The sequence below is a fragment of the Gopherus evgoodei genome, chromosome 18, assembly GCF_007399415.2.
Source record: "Gopherus evgoodei ecotype Sinaloan lineage chromosome 18, rGopEvg1_v1.p, whole genome shotgun sequence".
NCBI classification, from domain to species: domain Eukaryota; kingdom Metazoa; phylum Chordata; order Testudines; family Testudinidae; genus Gopherus; species Gopherus evgoodei.
The window spans coordinates 281,483-308,118 of record NC_044339.1 but is presented as its reverse complement, the minus strand read 5'-3'; the positions used below and the strand labels follow the sequence as shown (position 1 = coordinate 308,118).

The window sequence follows — 26,636 nt, the reverse complement described above, 5'->3', positions numbered from 1 at the left end:
CAGGCATTACTATCAAGTACACTCAGAGATATGAGAGTTAGTGCACCATTCAGTACATTTAGTATTTAAACAAGAGTCCAAAGATTACTCTGGTGAGGCGTGTGTATTATACCCTTTTGCCAATACAAATGATCTTTTTCTACTGTACCATCAGCATTGTTCATGTGTGGTTTTGGATGGAATAAACTGTCCCATGCTGTGTACTCTGTGGGAGGTGGTGAGTGCTATCTTTCAAAAGAAAAGTTTACATTCCTCCAGCAGTGAAGTTTAGAGAAAATATGGATCACATCTGTTTTGATTACTCAGCCTCAGGTGAACTGACCCTCTTTTCTATGTGCAACTCAAAAATAGCTTTGTTGTTTAAAATCAAATTCAGTTGAAACATCAATAATAGTCTAGCAGTTTTACCAAGAACATAACTTACTAGCCTGAGCTTGCATGTTTGAAATAGACAGGAAGATACTGCTTAGTCCTAGAACATGCTTTTACTGTGACCTCCTATCTTAATAGTCTTCATTTTTCAAAACTTCCTGTTGGACACTGGGAATCAGTTCCACAGATCTTAAGTAGTGTGGTGGGATAGAAGAGGTTCTGACTGATTGGTAGCACTCTTCAGGGGGATAGCTCAGTGGTTTGAGCATTGGCCTGCTAAAACCAGCATTGTGAGTTCAGTCCTTGAAGGGGCCACCTAGGGATCTGGGGCAAAATCAGTACTTGATCGTGCTAGTGAAGACCAGGAGCTGGACTCAATGACCTTCTGGAGTCCCTTTCAGTTTTATGAGATAGGTATATCTCCACATGTTATTTTATTTATGTGATGTTGGCTGACAGAGGGAAGAGTGTCTTCTGTTTGTCCCTTTTATGTGCATTGCACAGATTCCAAGCTGAGGTCTAGACCAATTTATTGTCTGAGAGGAATTCATAAAAGTAGTAGGGTGAACTGTTGATTGATTGTATTGTCATCCACAGCTATTACTTAAGTACTGGAGCGTGTATTGTGAGCAGTGAGTATTAAATGGGATACAATAAGGAATGTTTTTGTCCTAGTTGTTGAATGTTGGACCAAGAAGATCACAGCCAAGCCAGAGGAGGGAGCCCAGGAAGATCATCACTGTATGTGTAAAAGAAGATGTGCACCTGAAGAAAGCAGAAAATGCCTGGAAGCCAAGCCTGAAAAGAGACAGCCAGGCTGAGGACCCAGAAAATATAAAAACCCAGGTGAGAACAGTCTTGATACACTTTGTGAATGCCAGTGAATTTCTGGGGTGGTCTTACACATGACTTTAAAATACATATCAGTTCATTATTCAGATCACCTCCTATAATCTTGCTGTGTTTGTGCTCTGCACTTACTGTTTTTACTGACATGTTTAGGAACTGTTCCGCAAGGTACGAAGTATCTTAAACAAATTGACACCACAGATGTTCAATCAGCTAATGAAGCAAGTAACAGACCTGACTGTAGACACAGAAGAGAGGCTGAAAGGAGTCATTGACCTGGTCTTTGAGAAAGCTATCGATGAGCCCAGCTTCTCTGTGGCTTATGCAAATATGTGTAGATGTCTCGTAACGGTAAGAGCGGCAAAAGTCAAACAGAAGTTTCCTGTGGGTAAGTTCTCCCCTTGCTGCACATCATTCCCATGGACTAAAATGGGAATTATGTAAACACATCCAGGGCAGAATTATACCCTTTAGTATTTATTATTGAACTTCTTAGTGTATCTGAGAAAATCTTACATTACAAAATTGTGTTTACATGTATACATTGAACACACATGCACCCAGAAAACCCAGAGTGAAATTGACTAGGAGTGATGCTAAAATGATATCCAGATTTGTAGTTACAGGGCGCTGAGCACCTCTGAAAATTTTGTGATTAAATTGCAGTTCAGCCCTAAAAGTAGCTCCATAAAAACAGGATTCCATATTCAAGTTGTGTCACTGATTTCCAGAGCAAATGTGTTCAGTTTACGAGTAGAAAGCTGAGGCAATTCCTAAATTCCAGCCCCACAAACTGACCCTGGGTTCTGACAATCAATCCACTCTTTTTGTCTTGAGTCTCATTATCACTGATGGTTTTGTATTCTCAACTGTGTTCTCAATTACACTTATAGTGGCTTTTTGCAGTGTTTATGATGTATTATGTAGAAGCATATTTACACAAACTTTTTAAAGCTGGTTATTTATTTGATAGAGAGAAGGCTTTGATGTGTATTATGTAAATCTGTATCAAGGCACATTTTAAACTAATAAATAGGTATCCTGACTCATTACTGCAGTGACTCTCATGAAAACAGATACACAGGTCATCAATGTGATACTTCATAACTGCTCCAGTAGTGATTCAGTAGCAGAATGGTGCGAATGCCATCTTGAAATGGACATGCAGATTAAAGAACTATTACTGATCTATGATAGAATGTAATGCCTTTTTGGAATTGATGTCATCAAATCCAGAATTCATTTCAGGCCACAGGCTTGTGCCCTGGCCACACAATTCCAATTCTACATAATACTTGAGTGATTTTTATCCTATTGGTGCACGATGACAAACAATACAGTCAAGGATTGCTGGCCATGCTATTGGCAGTAAAAGTGAGATTTTCCTTATGTTAGGCATCAATCACACTACTAGTGTCAGTCATTAGACCTGTTACAGCATCTAACACAATAGGTACTTTAAAAATGCAGAAGGGAAAAATGGAGATTGAGGGTGGAGAAAAGAGGGGTAGAAGTAGAGAAAAGGAGGGAAAACAGAGGAGGAGAGGTAGTGATGGAGAAAACTAATCCTACCAGAAATAGCACCTCTTGTCACTCAGAGACAAGAAACACTGCCCCCAGAAAAGCCATTTCAGGTATCAGAAAGTTTCAGGCAAGATAGAGGGGAGTTGAATCACCAAACTTAAGGTAAGAAACATTTACCCGTGAAATTTGGGGAATGACCCCTTTTTTTCCAAGTGTTGATCCCCGTTTTTGTCATTGGTGGAGCACTGCCCCAGAGTGGTACATTTCTGAAATGAACCCTGAAAATCATGGACCTGATAAGATTCAGCTACAGTGTGCGTACTGTTACATAGGCAATACATAACGAGTGTTCTCTGAGTGTTTATTAACAATAATATATATTGTTGTGGCATAGCTCTGGAATCTGAAATGCATAACAAAAATCTGTATTTTAAAATGTTCTTATTTTAAAAAAATCATGGATTCTTTGTAGGGAAACCATAATCTAGTTTTAGGCCAAGATGTTGTCAGACAAGCTTTAGTATGGAGAAAAATTCCATATCTGAATTCTGAAACTCATAAAAATATGGTTGTCTAATGAAAACACTGGCAAGATGCTTAACTGTAATAGCCTTGCAAGCTCTTCTATTACTGTTTATAAAATATGTAATAAAATGTAACTGATAGTGATTACTTCAGATCCTTTGTATGTCAAGGTTTAACCGTGCTTTTCCCTGTGTTTTTCTTCCCTTGAGTGCAGCTGAAAGTACCTATGGCAGACAAGCCTGGGAGCACAGTAAATTTCCGCAAGTTGCTACTGAATCGTTGCCAGAAGGAATTTGAAAAAGACAAAGCTGATGATGATGTCTTTGAGAAGAAGCAAAAAGAGCTTGAAGCTGCTACCACTGTGAGTTTCTTCATAAAATCTCAGTGATCTTTGATAGTCCAGTCATAGACTCATAGAAGAGAGAGTTGGAAAAGACCTGAGGAAGTCATGTAGTCCAACCCCCTGCTCAAAGCAGGACCAATCCCAGCCAAGGCAATCTTGAAGGACTGCTGTGGATGCTTTGGAAAATTTTAATTTCTTGTGTTACTGTGGTTGGGTTTAATAAAAAAGCTGCATTAATGGAAGCCCTTATGATTATATGTTTCTTAGTTTTTGGAGTAAGAGAGTGGGGATGTGAACAGCAGTAACTCTAGCTTTTCAGAAGCGTGTACTACAGTGTGATTTCCATGTGCATGCTTTCTAGAATTCCCCTTTCTGTTCTACAGCCAGAGGAGAAGACACGGCTCCATGAGGAGCTGGAAGAGGCCAAGGACAAGGCTCGACGGAGATCCATCGGAAACATCAAATTCATTGGTGAACTCTTCAAACTGAAAATGCTGACAGAGGCCATCATGCATGACTGTGTGGTGAAGCTGCTTAAGAACCACGATGAAGAGTCCCTGGAGTGCCTTTGCCGCCTGCTCACCACCATCGGCAAGGACTTGGACTTTGAGAAAGCAAAGGTAAAGAAGAGATTGAGTGACAGTGGCTGAACAGGGATGCAAAAGTAGGGGCTTGGTGCTTTCAGTTGCCGTTGTTTTCTCTAGGAATTTCTGTCATGTTCTATTAAATCAGATGCTGAGAATGTTTCATCCCCACCGTCTCATTGCCTTCCCACCCCTTTCCAATATATTATGTACTGCTGGCTACATTAAGCACCAGCTGAAATATTTTAATTCCTTTTGCTGTTTAGCTGTTTCCAAGTAATTCACCCAGCTACACAACCTAGAAAGTATTTGACATACATAATATCTTCCTTTTACGCATGGAAGCTTAATCTGTCAACCGCAGTCCCCAAAGCCTTAAAATGTATTCCAGTTTCTTTGCTCTTTGGGGATTGTGTTACATATGGAAAAACATCATCAAATGAATTGTTCATGGTAACATCTGCAAGGCATGTTGACTGATCTAAACTTCCTTATTATCAAAGCAATCACAGGCTTAGACAAGTCTTCTGAGTGTATTATTTTCTCTGAAAATTCATCTTGTGTTATGTTGTGTTGTGATCACAAGCTGTATTGTGATGAGGCAGATGTTTCACGCTGCACTGTTGCATTTTCCTTCCCCTATTTTTCCAGTAAATGTAAGTGTAATTTACTGCATTAAACATTACATTAACTCAATCCTATTGGCATTAGCCATCTGCTTCTATTTCATACAAACCAGGCAAGGGATGAAGACTTATTCAGATTTGCCTGCCAGAACTCAATCAGACACAATTCTGGAAACTGAGCTAATTGTTTTCAGCTGCTCTTAGAAGGGAGTTTCCTTGCAGTTTGGTGGATTGCAGGAATCACAATGGAAACCAATCCTAATCCTTACAATGATCCCCGGGGTGGATTGCTGTTTGTTTAGGGGACTGTATGCTGAGCTAGCGACATGCTAGGCAAGGCTGAAAGCTTCTTAACGAGGCTTTGAGCTCTAAGCCGGTTATCACCCATCAAGCCTTAACCAGGGTCAGGACTACTCAGGAAGACCCAGGCTTTAAAAAGTCTGCTCCTAAGTGACCAAAGGAGCTAGTGAACAGGAGTGGATAACAAGAGTTTTGAAAGGGAGGAGTGTGATGGGAGCTAGATACACTTAACATTCTTTAAAGTTAAAGCCAGAAATATCCCAATAAAAAACAAAGAACAACAAAGGAACGAGCTTCAAGAGGAGGTTTGTGAAACGGAAATTAAAAGGTACAACAGTGGGGCCACTAGACAATGGAGATGCGGAAAGAGATAAAGCCATTGAAGAGAAACTAAATGAATTCTTCCTCAGCCGTGAATTCATCCTCGGCCCTGAAGTCTGATGCAGTGAATTCATTTAATTTCTCTGCAATGGCTTTATCACCTTTGAGTGCTCCATTAGCATCTCTATCTTCCGGGGGCCCCACTGGTTCTTTAGCAGGCTTCCTGCTTGTGATGTACTTTAAAAAAATTGCTATTACTTTTTGAGTCTTGGCTAGCTATTCTTCAAATTCTTTTTGTCCTTCCTAATGATATTTTTACACTTAATTTGCCAGAGTTTATATTCCTTTCTATTTTCCTCACTTTTTAAAGGATGCCTTTTTGCCTCTCACTGCTTCTTTTACTTTGTCGTTTAGCCATGGTGGCACTTTTTTGGTTCACTTACTATGTTTTTTAATTTGGGGTATACATTTAAGTTAAGCCTCTATTATGGTGTCTTTAAAAAGTTTCCGTGCAGCTTTCAGGGATTTCACTTATGGCGCTGTACCTTTTAATTTCTGTTTCACTAACCTCATTTTTGTGTAGTCCTCCTTTCTGAAATTAAATGCTACTGTGTTGGGCTGCTGTGGTGTTTTCCCAGCCACAGGGATGTTAAATATAATTATATTATGGTCACTATTACCAAGCAGTCCAGCTATAATTCACCTCTTGGACCAGATCCTGTGCTCTACTTAGGCCTAAATCAAGAATTGCCTCTTCTCTTGTGGGTTCCAGGATTAGCTGAAGCAGTCATTTAAGGTGTCAAGAAACTTTATCTCTGCATCCCGTCCTGAGGTGACATGTACCCAGTCAATATAGGGATAGTTGAAGTCCCCCATTATTATTACTGAGTTTTTAATTTTAATATCCTCTCTAAACTCCCCGAGCATTTCACAGTCATTATCACCATCTTGGTCAGATGGTCGGTAATATATCCCTACTGCTATATTCTTATTAGAAGAAGAAAGTACAATTACTCACCGTACAGTAACTGTGGCTCTTTGAGATGTTGTTGTCGGTGTGGATCCCATGACTCACCCTTCATCCCCGCTTTTCAGAGTCCTCAGCTAAATGGGCTTTGAATTGCAAAGGAACTAAGAGAGGGCCATGACCCTGCTATGGGAATACTAGGAGGCTTATGTGCAGTCCTGGCAGACAGCTATTAAAAGAAATCTGGTCTCATGTACATGGAATCCACATTGACTACAACATCTTGAACAACCTCAATTACTATAGGGTAAGTAACAATACTTTTCCTCAATTCCTCTCCATCTCAGCATCTACACACTAGCTGTATCACCCAAGGCTTCAGTCCTGCACTATTGACATCGGTAAGAGTTCTGCCACTAAGGGTATGATTACACTGCAACTGGAGGTGTGATTGTAGCACATGTAGACATACCTGAGCTAGCTTTAACCTTGCTGGCTTGGGTACCATCAGCAGTGCAGCTACAGCAGTACAGGCTAGCCACCCAAGAACAAGTCCACCAGTGAATCATCATAGATTATTAGGGTTGGAAGGGACCTCAAGAGATCATCTAGTCCAACCCCCTGCTCAAAGCAGGATCAATCCCTAAATTGCCCCCTCAAGGACTGAACTCACAACCCTGGGTTTAACAGGCCAGTGCTCAAATCACTGCGCCATCCCTCCCCAAATAGATTCAATGTGTGTAAGCCTAAATTGATAGTATCTAGTTTACTATCAAACTAGATACTATCAATTTAGGCTTAAATAGAGACTGGGAATGGCTGAGCCATTAGACGCATTGAATCTGTTTCCCCCATGTTAAGTATCTTGTCAAACTGTCTTAAATGGGCTATCTTGATTATCACTACAAAAGTTTTTTTCTCCTGCTGACAACAGTTCATCTTAATTAATTAGCCTCTTAGAGTTGGTTGCGCAACTCCCACCTTTTCATGTTCTCTGTATGTATATATATATCTCCTCACTATATGTTCCATTCTGTGCATCCAATGAAGTGGGCTGTAGCCCACAAAAGCTTATGTTCAAATAAATTTGTTAGTCTCTAAGGTGCCACAAGTACTCCTGAAGCAAAAGTTTTCCACTGTTTTTGAATGAGAGGAGTGAAAAAATAAAACTTTTTTGTTTTTAAAAAAAAAACTTGCAACTTTTTTTTGTAACAGCTCTAGCTCTAAAATGGGTGGGGGTTGTAATTTCAGAGTTTGGCAAGCCCTTGATAAATAGAAGTGCCTTTCAGTGTCCTAGTGAAAATTGATTTTACTGTGGCCAAATTTATAAGCCTTTGGGGAAAAAAACACTTTTCTTGTCAGTAAATGATGGTGCTATTTTTAATGATAACATAACTTGACTGAAAGGATGTTGTGCATATGGATGTGGTAACTTATCTATGTAGTCAAAATATTGAAAGTTTGTAGTGAATTAGGCAGGGATCCGTAGAATCCCAGCCTCGTTCCCCAAACATCATGTAAGCATTCTTTGGGCCATACATACATAAGTCCAGTACATGCATGAAAGTGTGCATGACCTGATGCACATTTTCACAGAGAGAGAATCTAGATCCCTGAATCAATCATACGGTGTATTGCGGCAATGCTCAGTAGACTGCTCTGGAACAAAATTGATTGCCCAGGTAAAGTTGCATTCTGATGCTCGTCTGAGAGTTGATGATGGCATTTGTGTCTTTTTATAGCCCCGTATGGACCAGTATTTTAATCAAATGGAGAAGATTGTGAAAGAGAGAAAAACGTCCTCCAGGATTCGTTTCATGCTTCAGGATGTAATAGACCTAAGGCTGGTATGTACCCACTGAAGTAAGTAAAAGAGCAGAGTCATTAGCACTACTGTAATGGAATATCCCTCAAATGAGAGTAATAATTATTGATTACAGTAGTAGGAATGATGAAAGGAAAATCTATACCCTTTTTGCTCATCCCAGATATCTGGTCATTTGAAAGGTAAGAAGCACTCCTCCTTCCCTACTCCTCGGCCTTATTTTATTGAGGGCTAAGAGATTAGTGTTTGGTGGACAGATTAATTGCTTCAGACATTTAGGACACTTAGGTCCTGTCTACACTGCAAATACAGACATGTTTTTGTAACATGAGTTTTTGATACATTCATCCAACCTGATTATAACAGACACAGCTCAGCTTTTGTCCAAAGTAGGTTTTTGGGTTTTTTATAAACAACATGAACTTGTATCACTTGTTGTGTGTCTATTCTTAGCGCTCTGCTTAACCATGTATGTATCTGTGCATTCTGGGTAGCTGTCTCAAAGTGCTGGAACTGGAAACAGAGTGCCCAGAGGACATGAGCACATAGCTACACCAGCAGCACTCTGGGGTGCTCTGAACACACAGAGGATTGAGATGACTAGCCAGTGTGATTACACAAGGGTGTTCAGAAGGCCTCTATGCATCAAGAAAAAAAATGTGCCCAGTTTATTACAGGAAGTTACATGTCTCAGCCTGTACTGCTAGCAAGAATGATAATATGATTAGCTACCATGATTACAGTATACCCCCGCTATAATGAACCTGTTGGATCCAAGGCTTTTGTTCATTGTAGCCAGGGGTTTGTTATCATAGAATCATGGGCAGCTCTAGCTTTTTTGCCGCCCCAAGCACGGCAGGTAGGCTGCCTTCAGCGGCTTGCCTGCGGGAGGTACCCGGTCCCGCGGATTTGGTGGCGCACCTGTGGAAGGTTCTCCGGTCCTGTGGCTTCAGCATACCCGATGCCAAATTGCCACCAAATCTGGGGAACTGGTGGACCTCCTGCAGGAAAGCTGCCGAAGGCAGCCTGACTGCCACCCTCACAGAGATCGGCAGGACGCCCCACGCAGCTTGGCGCCTGTCAAGGGTTTTTTCCCCACTTTGAACTTTAGCGTCCAAAAAGTGGGGACCTGCATGATCACTTCTAAGCTTAATTTCTAGCTTAGATGTGGTACACTGCTACCAGCCTAAAATATAGTGTTTGGCACACTTCCTGTTCCCCCAAAACCTTCCCTGGGGAACCCAAGACCCAAACTGCTTGGGTTTTAAAACAAGGAGAAATAAACCATCCCCCCTCTTTTCCCTCCCCCCCAGACATTCCCCTTCCTGGGTTGCCTTGGGAAGCTATACAGATCCAAACTCCTTGGATCTTAAAACAAAGAGGAATTAACCATTCCCTCCTCCTTTCTCCCCACACCAATCCCTGGTGAGTTCAGACTCAATCCTTTGGATTCCAAAACAAGGAAAAATCAATCAGGTTCTTAAAAAGAAAGCTTTTAATTAAAGAAAGAAAAAGTAAAAATTATCTCTGTAAAATCAGGATGGAAAATGTTTACAGGGTATTCAGATTCATATAGACTAAAGAGACTTCCCCCCACAGCCTGAGATTCAAAGTTACAGCAAACAGAGGTAAAAATCCTTCCAGCAAAAGGAAAAACATTCACAAGTTGAAAGAAAACAAATATAAGACTAATCCGCCTTGCCTGGCTACTTAGAAGTTTGAAACATGAAAGACTGATTCAGAAAGATATGGAGAGTCTGGTTGTACGTCTGGTCCCTCTTTTTCCCAAGAGCAAACAAGGAACAAAACAACACAAACAAAGACTTCCCTCCACCAAGATTTGAAAGTATCTTGTCCTCCCATTGGTCCTCTGGTCAGGTGTCAGCCAAGTTTACTGAGCTTCTTAACCCTTTACAGGTAAAAGAGACATTAACCCTTAACTATCTGTTTATGACAGCACCCCACGCATGCGCTTGGAGTGCTGGTGCCTGGAACCATCGCTGCATAGAATATCAGGGTTGGAAGGGACCTCAGGAGATCATCTAATCCAACCTACTGCTCAAAGCGGGACTAAGCCCCAAACAGATTTTTGCCCGAGTTCCCTAAATGGCCCCCTTAAGGATTAAACTCACAACCCTGGGTTTAGCAGGCCAATGCTCAAACCACCGAGCTATCCCTCCTGGACATTAAAAGCCTCTAAGGAAGGAGATTCCACCATCTCCCTAGGTAACCCGTTCCAGTGCTTCACCACCTTCCTAGTGAAAAAGTGTTTTTCCTAATATCCAACCTAAACCTCCCCCAATGCAATTTAAGACCATTTCTCCTTGTTCTGTCATCTGATACCATTGAGAACAGTCTAGATCCATCCTCTTTGGAACCCCCTTTCAGGTAGCTGAAAGCAGCTGTCAAATCCCCCCTCATTCTTCTCTTCTGCAGACTAAATCATCCCAGTTCCCTCCCTTTCTTCATAAATGATGTGCTCCAGGCCCCTAATCATTTTTGTTGACCTCTGCTGGACTCTTTCCAATTTTTCCACATCCTTCTCGTAGTGTGGGGCCCAAAACTGGATACAGTACTCAAGATGAGGCTTCATCAATGCCAAATAGAGGGGAATGTTCACATCCCTTGATCTGCTGGCAATGCTCCTACTTATACAGCCCAAAATGCCGTTAGCCTTCTTAGCAACAAGGGCACACTGCTGACTCATATCCAGCTTCTCATCCACTGTAACCCCTAGGTCCTTTTCTGCAGAACTGCTTCCTAGCCATTCGGTCCCTAGTCTGTAACAGTGAATGGGATTCTTCCATCCTGTGTGCAGGACTCTGTACTTGTCCTTGTTGATTTCTTTTGGCCCAATCCTCCAATTTGCCTGGGTCCCACTGTATCCTATCCCTACCATCCAGCATATCTACCACTCCTCCCAGTTTAGTGTCATCTGCAAACTTGCTGAGGGTGCTGTCCACACTATCTTCCAGATCATTAATGAAGATACTGAACGAAACCAGCCCCAGGACTGACCCTTGGGGCACTCTGCTTGATACCAGCTGCCACCTAGACATGGAGCCATTGATCACTACCTGTTGAGCTCGATGATCTAGCCAGCTTTGTATCCATCTTATAGTCCATTCATCCAGCCCATACTTCTTTAACTTGCTGGCAAGAATACTGTGGGAGACCATATCAAAAGCTTTGCTAAAGTCAAGGAATAACACGCCCACAGCTTTCCCCTCATCCACAGAGCCAGTTATCTTATCATAGAAGGCAATTAGGTTAGTCAGGCGTGACTTGCCCTTATGAATCCATGCTGACTGTTCCTGATCACTTTCCTCTCCTCTAAGTGTTTCAAAATTGATTCCTTGAGGACCTGCTCCATGATTTTTCCAGGAACTGAGGTGAGGCTGACTGGCCTGTAGTTCCCCGGATCCTCCTCTTTCCCTTTTTTTAAAGATGGGCACTACATTAGCCTTTTTCCAGTCATCCTGGACCTCCCCCGTTCACCATGAGTTTTCAAAGATAATGGCCAATGGCTCTGCAATCACATCCGCTAATTCCTTTAGCACCCTCAGATGCAGTACACCCAGCCCCATGGACTTGTGCATGTCCAGCTTTTCTAAATAGTCCTGAAACACTTCTTTCTCCACAGAGGGCTGGTCACCTCCTCCCCATGCTTTGCTGCCCAGTGCAGCAGTCTGGGAGCTGACCTTGTTCGTGAAGACAGAGGCAAAAAATAATTGAGTACATTAAGTTTTTCCTCATCCTCTGTCACTAGGTTGCCTCCCTCATTCAGTAAAGGGCCCACACTTTCCTTGACCACCTTCTTGACCTTCTTCTAACATACTTATAGAAACCCTTCTTGTTACTCTTAACATCTCTTGCTAGCTGCAACTCCAAGTGTGATTTGGCCTTCCTGATTTCTGCGCCGAGTTGGTTCCTCCAGCACTTGCACCAGGAAATTGTCCCCTACATTTTCCAAAAACTTCCTGGGTTGTCTGTGCACTGCTGTATTGCTCTCCCAGCAGATATCGGGGTGATCGACATTCCCCATGAGAACCAGGACCTGTGATCTAGTAACTTCTGTTAGTTGCCTGAAGACAATCTCGTCCACCTCATCCCCCTGGTGTGGTGGTCTGTAGCAGACTCCCACCACGACATAACTTTTGTTGCTAGGGTGACCAGATCGCAAGTGTGAAAAATCAGGACCGAGGTGTGTGTGTGTAATAGGAGCCCATAAAAAAAAAAAGCCCCAAATATCGGGACTGTCCCTATAAAATCAGGACATCTAGTCACCTACTTGTTGCCACACTTCTAAACTTAATCCAGAGACTCTCAGGTTTTTCTGCAGTTTCATACTGGAGCTCTGAGCAGTCATACTGCTCTCTTACATACAATGCAACTTCCCTACCTTTTCTGCCCTGCCTGTCCTCCCTGAACAGTTTATAGTGAAAGGACAATAAAAAAAAAATGGGCAGAGGGACTGGGACTTGGGCTGTCAGTCCCAGGCAGCTGGGGGCTTCAGGCTGTCTGCCCTGTATGGCTGGGGCTGGGGCTCTGGGCTGTCAGCCATGTACGGTTGCAGCTGGGCTTGGGGCTGTCAGCCCTGCATGGCAGTGGGGTTGGGGCTTCAGGCTGTCAGCCTTGGATGGCAGTGGGGTTGGCGCTCCGGGCTGTCAAGCTCTGCACGGGAGCGGGCCTTTGGGCTGTCAGCCCTGCATGGTGGGTTTGGCGCTCCAGGCTTCAGCCCTGCGCACTGGGGCTCTGGCTTCAGCCCCTGGCAGGGGGAGGTGGGATAGTGGCCTACTCCTTAGTTTCTGCCCTTGGGCTCAACGTATGACGCTGGATAAAAATTGTTGTTGTTTTTTTTACAATAGAGTACTTACTGTAGTCAGGATCCAGGGACCGGGTTTGTTATACCGAAAGGTTCATAATAAGGAAGGGTCTTGTAGCGGGGATGTACATATTAACCATAGTGTGTGTGGACACAAATTACCTTTAGAGCCAGCCACATCAATAACTGGTTCCAAACTTGTCTGAAAATTAGTGAGGATGAGTTCAATCTAAACTAAAAATGTAAAAAAAGCTAAAATGTAGCCAGACTAAAGCTTAATACATAATCTGGGCTTTAATGCTGTTACAGAGTATAATTGAGGTCATCTACACTAAAAATTGTAAACAGATTGTAGCCAGGTCAAGAAACAACCATGGTATATTTGGATCCCTTATGTTTTGGGGTAGATGAATGTGTACAGTATGGGATCTAATGACAGCATCAATCACCTAATATTTTCTTGTGCATAAAGCTTCCACTTTTTTTCCAAAGAGTTCCCATTTGGCCCATATTAGATTCTTTTATAGTGTGGAGTAGCATTTCTCAGCCCCTACTGATTCAGGACCGCGTAAAAGTCTCACATTAATATATATTGAGTCTTGGATTAACTGGCAAATCAGTTTTCCACAAAAATACAGCTATTACTGCTCTTTTGGACCAGTTGTTTCATTGTCTTTCCAGAAGTGGAAGAAAAATGCCAGCAAACATTAAAATTATGTAACCAATTTGAAGTAACACCAACTTCCCCTCAAAGACATCTTTTTCCTATTAAGTTGGTATTCAGTTATGCTGCATAGGATAGAAAAGATAATGATCTGAAGACCTTTATAGCACAAGTGATTAAAGCAGCCTTGCATGTTATGTCAGTCTTGTTCTTTTATGAAGATGGATCCTTGTTACAGAAGCCAAATTCAATGATCTATTCTTGCACTATATATAGATTCTACTATTGTAAGTCTGAGGCTAGAAATGTGGTATAGGTTAGGTGACCCAGCTCCACAGCATCCTTTTCACTGGTGGTCCTTCTAATCTAAAGATACATGTGCTCTAAAGATACTGACAGTGACATATAGAGAACAGACACCGCACGCCCAGCTAACCCAGATGTAAATAGCAGTGTAGATAGTGAGGCACAGCTTATGTATGTAGAGTAGAATAGAATGCCCTACATGACTGAAGCCCCAGGATATATACCCTACATGGGTTAGTTACATGCCCAAGCAGTGCCTCCCACATCTACAGTGTTATTTTTAGCAGTGCAGCATCTTGCTGCCACAGCCTTTCCCCACAAAGTGAAAGGCTGAGGCAGGGGAGAAAGACTCCGGCATCAGCAAAAGGCTCTGGTAGCTCTCTGCTGACTTCCCCCTGCAAGAGCGTTTCCTCATCGCAGTAAAAGGCTCTGACAGTGCAGAGCTTCTTGAGCCTTTCACTGCAGCATGTAGCTACACATATTGGGCTTGTGCCGCTATAAACATAGACATAATCCTTAAGGGTATGTCTACTCTGCAATTAAAAACCCATGCCTGGTCTGTGCCAGCTGATTTGGGCTCACAGGTCTGTTTAATGTTTGGGCTCAGGCTGGAACCCAGGCACTAGGGGGACCCTGTGAGGTGAGAGGGTCCCAGAGTTTGCGTTTCATCCTGAGTCAGAATGTCTTCATTGCAATTAAACAGCCCCACAACCTAAGCCCACGAGCCCAAGTCAGCTGGTACAGGCCAGCATTTGGTATCTAATCGCAGTGTAAACATCTCCCAAGGGTGAGAAGGTTACTGAGAAGCTAGCTATTGAACTGTGTAAGTGACTTTTACAACCTTACTCTCACCATGTCCATGATATCACATTTACTAGGCTTCTCTGTAAATGCCACACAACTCATTTTAGGTTCTTGTGTACTGCTTATACAGTGCAACTGGGTATCCCGGAGAGCAGATCAAGGCCCCAAGACTATTGAGCAGATTCATAAAGAAGCCAAAATTGAAGAGCAAGAAGAGCAGAGAAAGGTCCAGCAACTCATGACCAAAGAGAAGAGAAGACCAGGTAAAGAACCACACAAATTAGCTCTCATTTCACTGTGGGCATCCACTGCCCACTGTTCAAAATCATATAAAAAAGACACATCCGTTAAGAAATTTCTGTCATGGACATGAATGAGATTGGAGCAGGAGGAAGATCTGAGGATACTTTCTCCAACATCCCTCTGCAATGTCAAGCACTATCCACCCTCCCAGAGAAGCTGGTTTCTCCTGCTAAAATGATCACTGATGAGACAGCTGACATTGTTGACAAAGAGGGTCTCATGGAAATCTGGTTCTGTTGCCTGCTCTGCACTGACTTCCTATGTGTGTTTTCTGGGGGGGAAATCCCTTAAGTTCTTAAATGCCTCAGATTTGTAAAATTGTAATTACACTATATGGGTGGTTGATGCTTAAATGTTACATTTATGTGAAGCACTGCACTTCTCTAGGGCTTCACAGGGATCTCAGAATATTATAATTACTATTTAGGAGTCACATTCTGCCTGTCTTACTCACACTGAGTAGCATCTTACTTCATGAATACTGCGATTTCAACAAATGGGAGTACTCTCACAGTAAGGCACAATTCAGTGTGTGACAGCGTGTGATAACCTCACCTTAAATTGTTGTTAGGCATCAAAGTTAAACACCCATTGAGATGAATAGAGGCTGTTCGTACCTTTCTGAGCTATTGTACCAAAATCAGCCGTGCTAAAAGCAGGTCTGGATCCTTTTGATTTCAGTAGCATCACACTTGGTTATCCCAGCACTGAGTTGTCTCATTGAAAGTGCTGAGACTGGGGGGGAATATCACAAAAGTTTGCCCTTCAAAATTGTGGTGTTTCTTTCTCAGGCCTGTTTATAATACAACAATTAATAATCGACATGTGCCACAGTTCCTGAAGTAACTGCACCTCTGACCCCTTCAGTTGGCCTCCTTAAGAACACTCCACTTAGGTCTCATGCTTCTAACTATCACTTTGCTCAGGGCAGAGGTCTGTGACTCTCCCTCTAGACCAGAAATTTGGGCTGCAATTCCTCATGCAATTCCACTGTTGTTATCCCAGCTGGTCTAAGTTTAGTTCAGCATGGAATCACAGAATCATAGAATATCAGGGTTGGAAGGGACCTCAGGAGGTCATCTAGTCCAACTCCCTGCTCAAAGCAGGACCAATTCCCAACTAAATCTGCACCTCTGCTTTCTTTCAGGGTGATGACAGGCACTAACCAGTGGCCATTCAGCCTTCATAAAGATAATAGTATTCAGAACAAAAGCAATACAGAGAAAACCTATCTTAAAAACAGTAAACAACTCACATGCAGGTCTTAGTTTACTAGGAAAATCCATTTTCTACATGAAAACCCTGATAGGAACAAAGTACTTCAAACCTTTCCTGCAGGTCTGCCCCTCTTGGTCACAGTGTCATGCTAATTCTTGGATTGAGTGAGAGTGACTCCCTCCCATATCAGAATGACCACTTCATACAGCTGTCAGTTCTTTGTTTGGTAACCATCTTTAACCAGATCAAACTAGCATGTGCCATTTCTCCCAAGGGGTGAGCCACCTGCCTAGGAATTTTCATTTATTACCCCCAAATGATGTTAGTTCCTGCAGGAAACCTGCAACTCCCCCAAGGAGCCAGAATACAATTCATAGTTCAGAAAGATATACGTAATGTTTATAAAGTTGATACAATAGTCTTTAAATATCCCATGCCTCTATAATATCTAATCTAGGTTACATCTCCAAAATTCATGCTTAACATTCACACTGTAGAGTTGTGCTGGACTCACAGTAGGGCTGCAGCCTCTTCTTTGACTTTTTCAGATCAAGTTTTAGAGGTGAGGACTGTACGTATTGCCCTTGAATACGTTTGGACCATGAGCAACAGTTTTAAGGAGGTTTTGATTGATGTTGTTGTTTCTGTAGGTGTCCAGAGGGTAGATGAAAGTGGATGGAACACTGTTCAGGGGACAAAGACTAGTCGTGTGCTTGATCCCACCAAATTCCTTAAAATTACCAAGGTAAGTATCAATGGACTGAGTCACTTAATGTTGACAAAGCTACTTTGATATTAGTTTGAGAAATTTTTGTTTGTTTAGATCTATGGAGGAGATGGTTTGGTGCTTATAGGTACAAAGAGGCACAAGTGCAGAATCTTGCCTTACTATTTTTTCTAGGTTGTTCTAATTCGTAAAATCTTTGGGGAGGCAGATCTGAGCTGATTGTAAATAAAACATTGCGCAAATGTTATTAGTTCTGAATGTTCAAAGATTATTTGAACGAAGGAAAGACAACATGAGTACACATTTTTTAAGATTCATAATGATCCTTTTTTGATCCAAAATTTTCTTGAGTTGAAAAGAGAATGTGAATTCAGGTACTGTCTTTGATGTGGAATAATACAACAAGCAGCTATCCCACGAGGCCTCTCAAATGCCTTGGAAGGCCTGCCTGTGGTTATCATGGAGGCAGAACTCAGGAAGATTCTTGGAGTTCAGTTTCTAGCCCCTGTTGGCAGAGGTGCCCCACCATACTCTCAGTACATAGAGTCCACAGTATTCTCTCAGTTTTGCCTCAGGCCTGATAGCAGGCTCCTTCTAGACTACAGTTTTCTGAGAATTGGCGCTTGTATCTTTCTGTCCCTTGTCCAGACCTTTTTTTTCTGAACACCATCCTGTCCACTTCTGGATCTTCCAGAGAGAGGCCCAGGATGTCACCTTGTACTTCTGTACTTTCATGATTCTCATTCTGTTTTTTGGACTCCCCTCCTGCAAATACACAGGGAAGAAGAGCAGGACCGGCTCTAGGCACTAGCGTTCCAAGCATCTGCTTGAGGCAGCACTCTGGCCCCTTTTCTTCTTTTTTTTTGCTTCAGCACCTACACTCTGCTCCCCCTACACACTTTTTTTTCTTTTTTGCTTGGGGCAACAAAAAACCTGGAGCCAGTCCTGAAGAAGAGGGAAGGGACAGCCTCTTCCTCAGAGGATGGCAGGTTTTCCATGTTATCTTCTCTTAGTTGGCAGTGCTTTAAGGAGATGCCTGGGCAGGGAAGATTTAAGCACCAAGAATCTTGGTGCAGGAAGTGTAGGAGAGGTCTGAGCCCTGGTATCTGGTTTCCATTGGCAAGGAAACTGGCCATAGCTCCCACTACTGTCACTTCTTTTCCAGTGTTCCACCACCTTCTCTTTCTTCAACTGAACTACTCTTTGTGGAGGGGAGGGTTGCTCTCTCTCTACTTGCTGCTTATCATAGGTGGCAGCACCAAGAGCTTTGAGGATCTGTGGTTTGAAATGAGCAATGAACACCCACTTTTTATTTGTAGACTTCTGGGTGCAATCAGAAGACTCATATCGGCATTTCAGCTTCCTATAAACTGTTGTAAATTTTAATCTGATCCTGCAAATCTTGCCCCAACCATCATCTGAGCCTCTGATGAATGACTTTTTGTTATTCTTACCAGCAAAGTGGGATTTCTTGTGACAGTAATCTCAGACACAGGGTCAGTGTATTGTCCTTTCCTAGAGCCCTGTCCTTTGCTGGAGTTCTTTCCAGACAAAATGGTCCTGAGAACAGCTTTGGAATTTCTATCCAAAGAAAGAGAACTTGGTTCTTCACATTATTAGGATGATTTCTTTATTTCTTTTTGCCCTAATCAGTGCCACCCTATTGAATTTTCCTTTAGTGCCTGAATGTTAAGAGGCCTATAAAGTAGGACCAGGACAGAATACAATCTTTCTGCAGATCTTTATGGAGATTGTACAGCAGGCCTCCAAAGCCCTGTCTAGTGAGGTGGACTTATTCTGCTAATATTCAAGCTTATAACTCAGATGAGAGAAGCTCTTCTACTGTGGTTAGTGTACATACCTGTATTTCCATGGCAGCTTCATGGGCAGAAGGAAACAGAGGCTGTTCCAAGGAGATCTGCAGTGTTGCAACCTGGTAGTCAATAAATTTGTTTGCTGATCATTACAAAACAGATTTCCTGTTCTTGTGAGACACTGCTTTTTCCCACCAGATCCTACAAACCTTTTCTTTTCATGCCTTTCTCTGTTCTGATCCTTGCTGCTTGCAAATTCCCAGCAGTGCCAGGATTGGCAGATTTCACAGTAAGTGGAAACCATTTATTCATTACACACAAAATGGTCGTCTCTCACACGCTTAATGCATCAATCCAGTATTCCCTCCTTAAAACTACTGTTAAGATCTTTTGCTCTTATTGATAGGAAGCTCACAGATGTTTTACACTTTCTCTTTGGGAGGGTTGCTTTCCCTTGGATGTTTTACACTTATGCTTTGGAAGCATCTATTTGGGGTGTGCTTAGACACCCCCTGCCTTTTAGAGGCTGAGGATTGATCTCCAAGAATTTACTAGAAATGTGCCTCTCTGCTAATAAGGGGTCTTACCAGCTGTACCAGAATTAGTAAGTGGAGTTATATGAAACTATCCATTTACAGGTAAGGAACAAAATTTTCCTATTTGTGAGTACTTGATCCTCTGTGTTGATGTGTATTGCAGTCCACAATAGATGAGAAGATTCAGCTTGTGCCTAAAGCCCAGTTGGGCAGCTGGGGAAAGGGCAGCAGTGGTGGAGCAAAGGCCAGTGAGATTGGTAAGTTTTACCTCAGTTTATATGCTGTCCTTGATATTGATCCTTGTAGTTGTAGTTTAGCTCCTTGTTGATCCATCACTGTAGTAATTTTGAACAAACCACCTAATGTGAAGTAAGAGGTATACATGCTGTGACCGTCTAAAATTAATGAATTCAGAGCTCAGGCCTAGATAAAGTTTGTGTAGCGAATGATCAAGAATACATCCCTTAAAGCAGATTGTAACATAAGAGTTCTTCAAGTGATTGCTCATGTATATTCCACAGTAGGTGTGTGTGCTCGCCACGTGCACCAGTGCCAGAAGTTTTTCCCCTGGCAGTACCTGTAGGAGGAGAGCGCCCCCGCGACCCCTGGAGTGGCGCCTGCCTGACGCAGTATAAGGGGAGCTGCGCGCTCCCTCCACCCTCAGTTCCTTCTTGCCACCAGTGAAGGTGCGTCGGAACTACTTAGCTCCAGCCTTGCTGCTGCTTGTCCCCAGAACTGTTCGTTCAGTAGTACCTGTAGTCAGTTTAGTTTTCAGTAAAGTTTAGTTAGTTAGTGGGCCCAGGCTGGAGCATGCCCCGTGCCCCAGGATTTAAGTCGTGCAGCTCCTATAGGCATTCTATGCCAAGGAGTGACCCGCACACAGACTGTCTGCGCTGCTCGGGACAAACCCATATCAGCTAAAGGTGCAAGATCTGCAAGTCAGTCAAGCTCCAGACTGAAAAAGAAAGAAACATCCTGATGGAGTTGGTGCTGGCCCCGACCCCGGCACACCGATCCAGTACCTGGCACTACGGCGTCGGTATACGGAGACCCTCTGGTACCTTCGACTAGTTGGCATTGCTCCCCTTCCACAGGGCGTGTCAAGAGGACCAGAAAGAATCCGTCTTCACAACAACTCTGAGGGAAATCTAGAACAGAGGCTAGGCCCATGTTGGGTAGTCTTCGATCTCCATCAGGCCTTATGCCTCTGACTCATGCGGAGCGAAGTAGCCCATCCTCTTCAGAACAGGCCTCTCTGGATGTCTGGATGCCATCTACACCCAAAGCCCTCCAGGCAGCTAAGGATGTCATGTCCATGCCAGTGGTGGGAGCACCGCTGAAGTCGGCCCCATGCTCCGGAGGCAAGCCACTGCTGGGATCGCCGCTGTCGCCACCGGCCTGATACCGGTCTCAGTCGAGGGAACGTTCTCAACACCACTCAACACCCAGTGACCGTTCAGGGCTCAGTCTACATGGATCGCCCTTGATGCTGGCTAAACTGTCTGGATGGGTGCCATCCGATCGGGACTCTCGGCACCGCTTGTCTTCATGGAGCGAGCAGAGACCGGGACTGTGGCGGACGTCACTGACAGTCCTCATCTCGAAGGCAGTACCACAGTCAGTCATGGCATGACTGTCCACACCGTTCCTGCTCGGAATCCCACTCAAAGTCTCCATCAAGGCACCGTAGCTCCTGGCGTCAATTGCTGGCTCCTCGCCTTTGTGGGTCCGCCCATCGAGCTTGCTCGCGGTGCAGCCACTACCGTCATTGTCGTTCTCCTGCCTTGAGGTCATGGTTCCATAGTCGACGTAGATCCCGGCCCCGCCACCACTTCCGGTCCAGAGGCAGCAGCATGTCTTATGCCAGCCCGATCTCCACTCAGTCGCCCATCTACTGGCCAAGCGAGCCAGCCTGATCGACTGGCCCCGCCAGTGCTTCAGCAAGTGCAGTGGCACCGTGCATTGTGGCCGGCCCAGTGGTACCAGTGGGCACTGTGGCCTCCGGTGCAGCTCCCAGTAGGGGTTTGCTTGGTGGCCGGAGCATTGGAAGCACCATCAGCCTCCATCTCTAGACTGCCAAGGAAAGAGTCGACGGGAACCACTTCCTTGGTGCCATGCCCAGAGTCCAAACAGGTGGTGGATCCTTCGGTGCCAGTTGACACCCAAAACACCACACTAGCCTCCTCACCCCGTCCGGAGGAGCTCATTGCGGCCCTGCTCCCCTCCATCCTGCAGGAGTACTACCAGGGTGGCAGCGAGCCTCCATCTCCAGGCAGAGGAAATGGAGGAGCCCTCAGACTTCCTGTTCAATGTTCTTTCCCCCTTGGCACCAGGCAGGGTGGTCTTGCTGCTCCATGAAGGGATGGCGAAAATTTCACGTGTCCTGTGGCAAACACCAGCCTTGTTGGCTCCCATCTCTAAAAAGGCGGCACGCGAGTACTTTGTACCCACTAAGAGGCATGAGTATTTGTATACCCACCCGGCGCCCAACTCCTTGGTGGTCAAGTTGGTCAACCCCAGTGAGCGACAGGGGCAGCCAGTCCTGACCCCAAAGAACAAAGACTCTTGGAGGCTGGATGCTTTTGAGAGAAAAATTTATTCGTCGTCAAGCTTCCAGTTGAGAGTAGCAAACCATCAGGCTCTCCTGGGTTGCTACAAGTTTAATCTCTGGGGATCCCTCCCCAAGTTCAAGGACTCCCTTCGGGAGCATGATAGAAAGGAATTTAAGGCACTCGTGGACGAAGGGGCTGTGGCTGCAAGTGCATCCCTGCAGGCCACTTCGGATGCAGCAGACACGGCCGCATGGTCCATTGTCTTGGCGGTGTCCATGAGATGGGCGTCCTGGCTTCTGCTCTCTGGGCTATCCAGCAAAGCGCAGTCGTCGATGCAGGATATCCCTTTTGATGGGAAGGTGCTGTTTGCGGAGGAAACGGACAGAAGGCAGCATGAAAGACTCCCTCACGACCCTCCAGACCCTGGACCTCTATGTTCCTGCTCCGGCAAAACTCAAGTTCAAACCACGGCAGGTTCCCGTCCAGGCCGCCTTCCCAAAATACAAAGCCACCCATAAGAAGCAATGGGACTATAAAAAATGCCCACTAAGACAATACTGGCTTGCCCCCTAGCCTGTGTCCTCTAAGGGCAAGCAGGCAGGTAAAAGGTGGTTTTGACGGGACGCTCGGGTACCTCATCAGTTTTCAGCACGCATCCCCCAATCAAGCTCCCATTCTCCAATCAGTTATGTGCATTCCTCCCAGAATGGTCGTGGCTCACCTCAGACCGTTGGGTCCTCAACACCATCTCCTGAGGTTACACCCTCCAGTTTATCTCCTACCTGCCCAACCACCCGCCTCCCCTGTCCCTCTTGGGGGACCCATCACACGAGGCTCTGCTCGAGCAGGAGGTCGGGAGGCTCCTGGAACTAGGAGCGATAGAGGCGATGCCCATGGAGTTCCTGGGCAAGGGGTATTACTCCTTATCCTGAAGGTCAAAGAGGGGGCTCAGACCCATACTGGACCAGCGCGGTCTGAATCAGTACTTGGTAAAACTCAAGTTTTGCATGGTTTCCCTGGCCTCTATCATCCTCTCCCTGGATCCTGGGGATTGGTACACGGCCCTCGATCTACAGGACACGTAGTTCCACATCCACATATTTGAGGGGCAGAGGCACTTCCTCCGTTTTGTGGTGGGACAGAATCACTACCAATTCACGGTCCTCCCATTTGGACTGTCCACTGCCCCCAGGGTCTTTACAAAATGCATGTCATGGTAGTGGCCTACCTCAGGCACCTGGGGGGGGAGGTCCAGATATTCCCCTATCTGGACAACTGACTAGTCAGGGGTACCTCCCAGTCGCAGGTGAGGGATCATGTGGCACTCCTCCTGTCCACATGGACCGCCCTGGGCCTGTTGGTAAACAACACCAACTCCACATTAGTTCCAGTCCAGCACATAGAGTTTATCGGAACACTCCTGGATGCAAGGTTGGCCAGGGCCTCTCTCCCCCCAGACAGGTTCAAGACACTGAAAGGGCTCATTGACTCGATCATAAGGTTCTCGGGGACGACAGCCAGGTCCTGCCTACAGCTGCTAGGTCACATGTCGGCATGCATGTATGTGGTCTGCCATGCCAGGCTCAGGATGAGGCCCTTCCAGCTCTGGCTGGCCTCACAATTCTCCCAAGCCACAAACAGGTTGGACAAGGTCCTCATCGTGCAGAACTCAGTGACTGCTTCCCTACAGTGGTGGTCCACACTGGGCTACGTGCTCCAAGGGGTCCCATTCAGGGACAGTGGCCCGTCCATGGAGCTGGTATCCGATGCATCGGACCTGGGCTGGGGAGCCCATGTGGGAAATTTTCAGATCCATGGCCTGTGGTTTCTGCAAGACCTGACCCTTTACATAAACATCAAGGAACACAGGGCAGTGCGGCTGGTGTCTACAGCCTTCCGCTTGCACCTGAAGGGCAAGGCAGTCAGAGTTCTCATGGACAACACGGCCTCGATGTTCTATATCAACTGGCAAGGTGGGGCTCGATCCTCCGCCCTCTGCCACGAAGCCCTCAGTCTGCACTGGACTTCTGTAGAGCCCACGACATCCACCTAAAAGCCTTTCACCTACCGAGCGCCCAGAATGTGAGGGCGGATCGCTTGAGCAGGGATTTTTCCTCTCAGCACAAGTGGTCCCTACACCCGAAAGTGGCCTTCCAGCTTTTCCGGGAGTGAGGAACTCCTCAGGTAGACCTATTCATGACTCAACAGAACCAATGATGTCTCCTGATCTGCTCTGGGGGGGCCTGGGGAGGGGTACTATCTCTGATGCCTTTGTCCTGCCCTGGTCAGGCCAACTCCTATACGCCTTCCCCCCATTCCCACTGATCAGCAGGGACCTAGGGAAAATAAAGACAGATGAGGCCAGGGTCCTCCTCATTGCCCCAGCGTGGCCCAGGGAGCACTGGTACGGGACCCTTGGGGGCCTGGCAGTGGCTCCGCCGTGGCTGTTGCCGCTCTGCACAGACCTTCTCTCTTAGGACCAGGGCCATCTCCTCCACCCCAGCCTGGCAGCTCTTCACCTCATGGCATGGCTGCTCAATGGCTAGGTGGCGAGGAGAGGACATGCTCAGCTCCGGTCCAGCGCATCCTCCTTGAGAGTAGGCGGCCCTCCACTCGCTGCTCCTACATGGCAAAGTGGTCTCGTTTTGCTGGGTGGGCGACGGACCAAGGTGTATCCCCAACGGCCGCCCCGATCCAGCTTATCCTCAATTACCTCCTCTGCCTGAGGGCCCAGGGCCTGGCGCCCTTGTCGGTCAGGGTGCATCTGACAGCCATATCGGCTTCCCATCCCCCAGTGCAAGGGCACACAGTGTTCTCCCATGCTAGGACCGTCTGGTTCCTTAAGGGTTTGGACTGACTTTACCTATATTCTGAGCCCCTGGTCCTGCAGTGGGACCTGAATCTGGTGCTGGCTCAGCTTACGGGGCCCCCATTTGAGCCACTGGCCACGTATTCCTGGTCTCACCTCTCATGGAAGGTGGCCTTCCTGGTTGCTATCACATCGGCCAGGTGGGTCTCAGAGCTCAGGACCCTGACCTCCGAGCTGCCGTATACTGTGTTTCATAAGGACAAGGTCCAACTCCACCCACACCCCGTGTTCCTCCTGAAGGTGGTCTCTGCCTACCACATGGATCAGGACATTTTTCTACTAGTCCTTTGCCCCAAACCTCATCCCACTAATGAGGAACGCTGCTCGATGTGAGGCGGGCTCTGGCTTTCAACCTTGAGCGAACCAAGCCATTCAGAAAGTCCTTGCAGCTGTTTGTCACCTCAGCTGAGCGTGCGAGAAGCCAGCCGATTTCCACTCAGCTGGTGTCCAACTGGATCACTTCGTGTATCCACTCCTGTTATGAGCTGATGGGTGTTCCCCGCCACCTAATGTTAGGGCACATTCAACACTGGCGCAATCCTCGTTGACTGTCTTTGTGGCCCACATCCCTGTTCAGGACATTTGTAGGGTCACCACGTGGTCTTCAGTTCACACGTTCACCTCACACTATGTGATAGTTTCCCAAATCAGGGATGACGCCAGGTTCAGCAGCGCGGTACTCTGTCCCGAGAACTTGTAAACTCCTACCCACCTCCAGCAGATACAGCTTGGAATCACCTACTGTGGAATACACATGAGCAATCACTCGAAGAAGAAAGGACAGTTACCTTTTCCATAACTTGTGTTCTTCAGGATGTGTTGCTTATGTCTATTCCACATCCCGCCCTCCTTCCTTGCTGCTGGAGTAGTCTGGCAAGAAAGAATTGAGGGTGGGAGGAGTGCGCAGCTCCCCTTATACCGCAGCAGGCAGGCGCCACTCCAGGAGTCACGGGGGGCGCTCCCCCCCATGGGTACTGCTAGGGGAAAAACTTCCAGCACTAGTGCACATCGCGAGCACACATATCTACTGAATAGACATGAGCAACGCATCTCGAAGAACACCAGTTACAGAAAAAGTAACTGTCTTTTGCATAATAGTAACACATAGTAAGGGCATCAGCTATTTGCAGGCTGGTTTTCCCACCCAACTTCTTTTTCATGAGAGGAGCCCCTTAATACATAAGAAAATATAATGTCAGGCTAGGCCATGTGATTCCTGGCACTGGTACCTGGACCCGTTAAGACTCTTCCTTTTCTGTTTGGAGACTTTCATTTGAATTGTTTTCAAGACTTGAAGAGAAAATCTTGTGGTTTTGCCTTTTTGTGGGGGCCATCAGCCTAAAAACTAATTAAAGTCTTCAGCAAGTTCAAAAACCTTAACAAATGAACAAATTCTTCAGGCCAATTATTAATTAGAAAAGAGTCTGTTTTATTATTAGTGGTTGATTTCTGCTGCACTGACCATATATGCCAACGTGTTTTATATAATCATAAAACAAGTAATATTGAAATACAGTTACACAACAGATTAGGAACAAATTCAGTTCCTAAAATGGATCTCTCCAATAGAGTTTTAAAACTTCCTGAAGTGTCTGGAGCACAAGTGATCTGGAGTAAAAATTTTCACTAAATTATAGCATGTGCAGCAAGACTAGGGCTCTGTTGCAGCTAGATAGTTTATAGGTAATCTGTTGTCACAGAAGCTGGGTGGCTCAACGTGACATGCTGTGGTCATTAAACCTGAGCTACAGCAATGTACTGTCAGTCAGAGTCCTGGCCCTG

The 26,636-nt window shown here is 45.4% G+C and overlaps 1 protein-coding gene across 3 annotated transcripts in view; it reads left to right on the top strand.

Annotated features, from left to right (window-relative positions):
* The window catches only part of EIF4G3 (eukaryotic translation initiation factor 4 gamma 3), a 513,419-nt gene that overhangs the window by 427,328 nt on the left and 59,455 nt on the right, over nt 1-26,636 (top strand). For all 3 annotated transcript variants that reach the window (XM_030537664.1, XM_030537665.1, XM_030537663.1), the window contains 8 exons: nt 1,048-1,218; nt 1,375-1,572; nt 3,485-3,631; nt 3,997-4,233; nt 8,154-8,258; nt 14,966-15,098; nt 17,007-17,101; nt 19,597-19,690. In XM_030537664.1, the coding sequence (XP_030393524.1) occupies nt 1,048-1,218; nt 1,375-1,572; nt 3,485-3,631; nt 3,997-4,233; nt 8,154-8,258; nt 14,966-15,098; nt 17,007-17,101; nt 19,597-19,690 (1,180 nt within the window). The remainder of the gene's footprint in view (nt 1-1,047; nt 1,219-1,374; nt 1,573-3,484; nt 3,632-3,996; nt 4,234-8,153; nt 8,259-14,965; nt 15,099-17,006; nt 17,102-19,596; nt 19,691-26,636) is intronic.